We start from the raw sequence: 8,384 nt of genomic DNA, 5'->3' as shown, positions 1-8,384 counted from the left end.
ATCTAGACAGAGACACTCAGGGGGCTGAGGAGACTACAGTTCTAAGTCCATCAGATCAGAGAGACCTCAGGGAGGCTGGAGAGACTACAGCTCTACAGTCCCATCAGATCAGAGACACTCAGGGAGGCTGAGGAGACTACAGCTCTACAGTCCCATCAGATCAGAGACACTCAGGGAGGCTGAGAAGAGACTACAGCTCTCACAGTCCCATCAGATCAGAGACACTCAGGGAGGCTGAGGAGACTACAGCTTACAGTCCATCAGACTAGAGAGACACTCAGGGACTGAGGAGACTACAGTTCAGTTCCCATCCGTTCAGAGAGATCAGGGAGGTGAGGACTAGCTCTACAGTCCATGATCAGAGACACTCAGGGAGGCTGAGGAGACTACAAGCTTCTACAGTCCCATCCGATCAGAGACACTCAGGGAGGCTGAGGAGATACAGCTCTACAGTCCCATCAGATCAGAGACACTCACGGGAGGCTGAGGAGACTACAGCTCTCAGTCCCATCAGATCAGAGACACTCAGGGAGGCTGAGGAGACACAGCTCTACAGTCCCATCAGATCAGAGACACTCAGGGAGGCTGAGAGACTACAGCTCTACAGTCCACATCAGAACAGAGAACCTCAGGGAGGTGAGGAGACTACAGTCTACAGTCCCATCAATCAGAGACACTCAGGGAGGCTGAGAGACTAAGCTCTCAGTCCATCAGATAAGAACCAGGGAGGTGAGGAGATACAGCTTACAGTCCATCAGAGAGAACTAGGGGCTGAGGAGACTACAGCTTACAGTCCATCATCAGAGACACTCAGGAGGCTGAGAGACTGACAGCTCTAAGTCCATCAGATGAGACAACTCAGGGCACTTACTGCTGGCCGGAACAAAGCCTGAAACACAGAGGTGAACGTGATGTTATTATTGACTCTGATAGCTTGGTTTGGTGGAATACTTCAAGAGAACATCAGTTTGAGAGTATTCTGAATCCTGTATTTCTACTGCAGACATCACATACAATGTGACAACCTGACTCTTTATTTACATGGATCAGATTAAATCAATCACACTTCTACCATCACTAACTACAATACTATTAACTGTAAACCAGGACTATGACTACTGCTTCTAATCTACTAACTAAAACACTGCTGATAATATCTAAGATGACAGTGTAGTGTATCTACATATGAAAGTAAAGAGGTCTTCCTCTCCTCACTCACCTTTCTTGTTTTTCTTCTTCCAAATGACGACCCCTGCAACAACAGCAATGATGACCAGGAGAGCTACCACCCCTCCAATGATGGGGCCAATGGTGTTTGGGTCATTTGAACCTGTAATCATCAGAACAGAGCATTCAGACTACAGTGCTACTGAAATGAACTCCAAGCAATGTCAATAAAAGTTCAGGAGGTCAATGAGAACATGTGGTCAGAAAGTTTTCCCGAGCAGGTGAGTGAACTTAAATTAGGAATATAGGGCACATTCAATAGGAGGGTTGGGTAAAGTGTATATTTTAATCTTTCTCCCTCTTACCCCTGTTGGTCTTTCCAAAGTTGGTCTGGATCTCAGACTCAATCAAAACCTTGATGGTGTCCTCCTCGATACCCGTGAGTTGAACCACACACTGATAGTTGTTGTTCTTCCACTCCTCAGGCGTCACTGTCAGGTGGGTGCTTTTCTGGAAGGTTCCGTCATCGTTTTGGAGGATCTCTCCATGCTCCACATCTCCATGCTGTTCTTGTCCGTCTTTCTGCCAGAGCACCATGACTCCACTGGGGTAGAAACCTGTAGCGTGGCAGGTCACTGGAGAGGAGGGGGTCTTCTGGAGCAGAGACACTGAGGGAGGGACTGGAGAGAGATATTAAGATATAAATAAAGAGAGATATAGAGAGACAGATAAAGTGAACATTTTAATAAATACTGAGTATACATAATTATTTTTCAATATCTTAGTTCTACAACCATGTATGTGATGGATACCTTATGATTAAAGGGATATGGTTCATATTTGTCAACACTACCCAAGTTGTGTTCAGCTAAAATAAAGAAGTTCAAAGTGATTATACTGTACCTTTCCTTTCCAAAGTGTCTTTGCCATAGTTGACATACTTCTTAAGCCACTCAATGCATGTGTTTTCTAGATAATTCTTCTGAAAGTTCGCAAAAGCTCCGGTAGCATCCCACTTAAGCTTGGTGATGACAGCTTTCTGGTTGGCAGCAGTCCAGGTGAGAGTGCTCTTGTCCAGACTGAGGAAATCTGCTCCATCATAACCAAACTGAAAGTCTCCTCGAGTGATGCCGTCATCCCCCAGCTCACAGCCATACATCAGCTGGAATGTGTGAACTCCTAGAGGGAACAAACAGGTATGTAATACACTCTAACAGTTAGCTGGCTGTAGTTTGGTGTTGCCTTCCTGCTGGTGAAGCCTTCTCTTAGTGAGTGTTTCAGATCTGCGATGAGTCACACGACTACAGGTCACATTAACCTAACATGATAAAGACACTGATCCATGTGTCTCAGTGTTTGTCTCAATGTTTTGATTTTACTTTTATAATTTGAAGGAAAAACTGGGTTTCCGTCCTCAAACAAGAGCAGAGGTGCTACCTTAAATTAAAACAATTTTCTCACTTTACTCACAAAGACAATACTAATTATCAAATACAATACTAATTATCAGAACGAGTGCCATCTTGAGGAACAAAATATTTCCTGTGTGTGATCCCCAGATCCTGAGGCTAACAGGGGAGTGTGTAGAGTTTCCCTGAGAGACCTGATCAGTTCCAGCAGCAGAGCCCACAGGGAGTCACTGGGAGCTTTGGTCCATTAGAGCAGAGAAAACCAAACACACATCACCATCACTAGGACCATCATCATAACTATCACCATCATAACTATCATCATCATGTTCTGCTCCTCTGCTTCTCTCTACAGTCCCATCAGATCAGAGACACTCAGGGAGGCTGAGGAGACTACAGCTCTACAGTCCCATCAGACCAGAGAGACACTCAGGGAGGCTGAGGAGACTACAGCTCTACAGTCCCATCAGATCAGAGACACTCAGGGAGGCTGAGGAGACTACAGCTCTACAGTCCCAATGCAGAATCAGAAGAGCCTCAGGGAGTCTGGGAGACTAACAGCTCTACAGTCCCATCAGATCAGAGAGACACTCAGGGAGGCTGAAGAGACTACAGCTCTACAGTCCCATCAGACAGAGACATCAGGGAGCTGAGGAGACTACAGCTCAACAGTCCTCAATCAGACAGAAGACCCTCAGGGAGGCTGAGGAGACTACTGCTCTACAGTCCTAATCACATCAGAGAGACACTAGGGAGGCTGAGGAGACTACAGCTTACCAGTCCCATCAGACCAGAGACACTCAGGAGGCTGAAGAGACTACAGCCTCCATCACCAGATAGAGACACTCAGGACGGCTGAGGAGACACAGCCCCATCAGTCCAAGAGAGACACTCAGGAGGCTGAAGAGACTACAGCTCTACAGTCCCATCAGACTCAGAGAGACACTCAGGAGGAGCCTGAGGAGACTACAGCTCTACAGTCCCTCAAGATCAGGACCACTCAGGGAGGCTGAGGAGACTACAGCTCTACAGTCCCATCAGATCAGAGGACACTCAGGGAGGCTGAGGAGACTACAGCTCTACTGTGGGGGACAGAGTGGGAGCACATAGCTGGGCCGTGTGGATAACACACACACACACACACCACACACACACACACACACACACACACACACACCACACACACACACACAACACACACACACACCAGTAAATGAACAGCTCCATCTGTCCTCCAGGATTCAGTCTGCCAGTGGGATCTCTATCATCATGTGTTAGTTGTTCAACCAGACTAGAATAAAACAGATCAGCTCAACCGACCTCTGCAGTGTGATGATGATGTCACCACCTTCACGACAGAGACAGAGAGAGTTGATGAGGGAGACTCAGAGAGTGTGGATCTATTCTTACAACCAGCTGATGTTGGCTTGGTTCTATCTGCTGTGTTGAAGATACACATTGTGTTCAGTACAGTAGTGTTATTCTAACTAATGGATGTTGTRTAAGACTGTAGTTTTCAGTGAGGTGGGTCAACGAATAAAACACTGTTGATAAATGAAGACTGTCCTCTAGTGATGATGTCAGAGATAAATAGAGGAAGTGAGAGAGGATCCTCTGTTCAGTCAGGAACAACAGGAGAGAGAYGGAGAGACTAACATGAGGAAGATGATCTGTTACTAATTCCCTGCTGGTGACTGTTATCAGCACCTCACAACCTGGAGCTGCACACTCCACTTCCCATCCGCCAGGACTGGAGCCTGACAGTCTAGAGCAGTGATTCTCAACTGGGGGGTCGTGACCCCCATGGGAAGATTTTAAGGGGCCGCGAGACTTATTATGCAAGAATATAATACACAAAAATATATATATATATTTTGGAAGCTAACCGCCGCACCAAAACCTTTATTTTGACAGGATACCGCTGCACCACTTATTGTTGCTGACTTAACAGATGCAGTGCGTCCACAGTGGTGAAACGATCAGCTACGTTCAGACTCGGAGGGTTTTCGCGCCGCACTCACTCACTGACCAATACAGTAACGTTCTCGCCCCACACACACTGATCCAATGAAATTTCTGATTTCTCGACACACAAACACAAGCATTTCTCTACACGCCCAATAACATCCGCTAAATATGTGTATGTGACCAATAAACATTTTACTTGACACACTGATCCAATAAAAATGTCGTTCTGCAACATTGTTTAGTTTTAAATGTGACCCGTCCAATCAGATAATACAGATCTTCTGATTGACAGATAACTATACAGATGTGTTCTGCAGGCATTGCACATGTGGATAGTCAGCTGTCATTYAACTCATGTAGGCTTGCTGTCAGTGTAACATTTTAAAAACGTGCAGCTCCCTCTTCATCTACTGCTGCGTCCAACGTCAACAACAAGGCAGACAACACCGGTCCCYGTCAGAAGAGAAAACACCGCCACGACTTCATCAAATATGGTTTTACATATAWAGAAGACAGTCAGGGTGAGTGTAGACCGCAGYGGGTCCTACGCAACCAGCTGTTAGCTAATGAGAGCATGAAACCCTCCAAAATGAAAAGGCATCTGGACACCARGATACAAGCCACAAAGATAAGACAGCTGACTTKTTTTKTWAARGRAAWKKKCAGTATCTGGAGGCCTCACAAGATTCATTGAACAACGTATGAACGGTACAAGAAAAGGCACTTTGCGCATCATACCTCGTCGCCCAGCGTATTGCTAAGTGCAAAAAAGCSCACACCAGCRCAGAGGATCTCWTTCTCCCTGCTGCGRTTGATATGTGCACTGAACCCKTGGGAGAGTCAGCCGCCAACACACTTCAAACCACACCCCTATCCAATGACACCACGAGGAGGAGAGTCCAGGACGTGTCTGAGGACAACACGCGCCAGACATCAGAGAGCATCAGTACAAATGGCCATTACACACTGCAGCCTGATGAATCCACAGATGTGGCTCACCATGCAATTCTAATGGTCTATGTCAGACACGTCTGGGATAACAACCTCGAGGAGCACTTCCTTTTTAGTGCTGATTTGCCCACCACCAATGCAGAGGCTGTCTTTAACACAGTGGATATGTACCTGGGCTCCGTGGGACTGGCTGGGATGGGTGGGTCGGTGTGACCAGTGATGGGGCAGCTCACCGGAGTAGTAAATCAGATCCTGGAGATTCACCGAGTGTGACGTGGAACCACTGCTTCCTACACAGGGAGGCTTTGGYGGCGAAGGAGGGGTAAACTGTTGAGTCGCTTTTATGCGCTTCGGACATTTCCATTGTGAGGAACGGCTCGCGCAGGTTGCCTACCTGGCGGATATTTCTGATCATCTGAATTCTCTCAATGTGTCAATGCAAGGGAGGGGGCGCAATCGATTTGAACAGAGGGACGAAGTGGATGCCTTCCAGATTAAGCTTACGGTTTGGGGAAGTCATGTTTCTAATGGGAGGATTGACAATGTTTCCCAACGCTGGTGTAGAGATTCAGAATCTGATCAACATAGCGCACCGCGACACACTGAAGAAAAACCCTTAAACASCATCTGGTCAAGCTGCAGGGAAAGTTGCGACTACTTCCCGGAGGAGAACAGGGGACTAGATGACTGGACACGTGACCCCTTTCGAGTGGAGATGGGAAGCGTCCCGTTGCCGAGCAACGAGAAGGATCTGCTGGTGGTGTCATTTGATGGTGGACTGAGCATGCGCTTCCCGGGAAATGACACCGCCACAGTTCTGCTGCAGCGTAATGGGAGAGTATCCTGCTCTCGCCTGTCATGAATCCTGCTACCGTTCAGCACTACCTGTCYGTGTGAACGTGGCTCCTCTGCTATGGCCGTGCTGAMAACTAAAAGCAGAAACTAACTGGGCAGCCAGCATGACCTCCAAGTTGCCCTGTCAACCATCTCCACTTCAGTGAACTTATCAAAGTACAGAACCCCCCCAGCTTTCCCACCGATAGGTCACACACACACACACACACACATTAAATAAACAGGTTCATTAGTTATTGTTCACTATGTTAATTATTATGGTTAATTAGCTCTGACATTCATATGACATTTTATTGAACTGGTTAAAAACGTACACCTTTAAGAAAACATTTAAAGGTGGTGAAACTATTCCCATGGTAAYTGATGATTAAGAATTCCTAACGACTGTTGTTTTCTCTATTATAAACACTGGTATGTGTTACTGTTCATTAACATTATTGGACTGGTTTTGATGTTCTGAGTCTGATCATGTATTACACTTCACTCCTGAACTGGTCTCCTAATGAAATGGCTCATTCTCCTGAACTGATAGTAAATGTTTCCTCAGTTAATATGGCTGTGTAATGACTTTCTTTACCACCAGAATTGAGACCGAGTCTATTTTGCAAGTGAAGCTTTCCCAGGAAGGCAGCTGCAATACAACATTACAAAAGGTAATCATCGACAGTCCATAATATTGGGTCGCRACTCAATTGTCATGGTCAACTTTGGGTCCCCGGGCAAAACCAGCTGAGAAACACTGATCTAGAGGGCACCATAAACCTGCCTCTCAAACGCTCTCCGACCTGAATGACCTGGGCCCTGATAGGTTGCTAGGGAGGTTACTAGGGGGCTGGACATCTCCCCGTCCTCTTGACTCTGCAGGTCACACAATACTGTCAGTCTCCCTCAAGCAGTGTCAGAGAGCAACAATCTCTGTCCTTGCCCGTCAATCAACTGGACTCCCTCATATCTCTGTCTCTGCCCGTCAACAAACTGGATCCCTCATATCTCTGTCTCTGCCCGTCAACAACTGGACTCCTCATATCTCTGTCTCTGCCCGTCAAACAACTGGACTCCCCATATCTCTGTCTCTGCCCGTATCAACTGGACTCCCTCATATCTCTGTCTCTGCCCGTCAACAACTGGATCCCTCATATCTCTGTCTCTGCCCGTCAACAACTGGACTCCTCATATCTCTGTCCTCTGCCCGTCATCACAACATGGACTACCTCATATCTCTGTCTCTGCCCGTCAACAACTGGACTCCCCATATCTTCCGTCTCTGCCATCAACTGGACTCCCTCATATCTCTGTCTCTACCCTCAACTGGACTCCTCATATCTCTGTCCTCTGCCTGTCAACAACTGGACTCCCTCATATCTCTGTCTGCCCGTCAACCGACTCCTATATCTCGTCCTCCCTCAACAACTGGACTCCTCATATCTCTGTCTCTGCCCGTCAAACAACTGGACTCCCTCATATCTCTGTCTCTGCCGTCAACAACTGGACTCCCTCATATCTCTGTCTCTGCCCGTCAACAACTGGACTCCCTCATATCTCTGTCTCTATACCCGATCAACCTGGACTCACCTCAGATATTCTGGTCTCTGCCCGTGCACACACCATGGACTCCCTCAATCTCTGTCTCTACCCGTCCAACTTGGACTCCCTCATATCCTGTCCTCTGCCCCGTCAAACAACTGGACTCCTCATATCTCTGTCCCTACCCGTCAACTGGACTCCCTCATATGTCTGTCTCTGCCCGTCAACAACTGGACTCCCTGCATATCTATGTCTCTGCCGTCCAACAACTGACTCCCTCATATCTCTGTTCTCTGCCCGTCAAACAACTGGACTCCCTCATATGTCTCTCTGCCCGTTCAACAACTGGACTCCTCAATCTCTGTTCTCTGCCGTCACAACTGGACTCCCTCATATCTCTGTCTCTGCCCGTCAACAACTGGACTCTCATATTCTGTCTCTGCCCGTCACACAAAAGGACATTCCCTCATATTCTCTTCTCTGCCCGTCACAACTGGATCCCTCATATCC

The 8,384-nt window shown here is 47.3% G+C and overlaps 1 protein-coding gene across 2 annotated transcripts in view; it reads right to left on the bottom strand.

The window, feature by feature from the left end:
• Positions 1 to 8,384, bottom strand: part of LOC111956160 (BOLA class I histocompatibility antigen, alpha chain BL3-7) — a 149,405-nt gene that overhangs the window by 6,976 nt on the left and 134,045 nt on the right. The window contains exons 3-6 of one of the 2 annotated variants that reach the window (XM_023976612.2): positions 2,071 to 2,346; positions 1,533 to 1,847; positions 1,220 to 1,330; positions 872 to 889 (exon numbers count right to left, since the gene is read on the bottom strand). The exons of the other annotated variant lie outside the window; for it this stretch is intronic. Of the exons in view, the coding sequence (XP_023832380.1) occupies positions 872 to 889; positions 1,220 to 1,330; positions 1,533 to 1,847; positions 2,071 to 2,346 (720 nt within the window). The remainder of the gene's footprint in view (positions 1 to 871; positions 890 to 1,219; positions 1,331 to 1,532; positions 1,848 to 2,070; positions 2,347 to 8,384) is intronic. 2 annotated transcript variants of the gene reach the window in all.

The sequence above is a fragment of the Salvelinus sp. IW2-2015 genome, linkage group LG31 (assembly GCF_002910315.2).
Source record: "Salvelinus sp. IW2-2015 linkage group LG31, ASM291031v2, whole genome shotgun sequence".
NCBI lineage: Eukaryota > Metazoa > Chordata > Actinopteri > Salmoniformes > Salmonidae > Salvelinus > Salvelinus sp. IW2-2015.
Note: the sequence above shows the minus strand (reverse complement) of the source record. Positions and strands in the feature narration are given on the sequence as shown.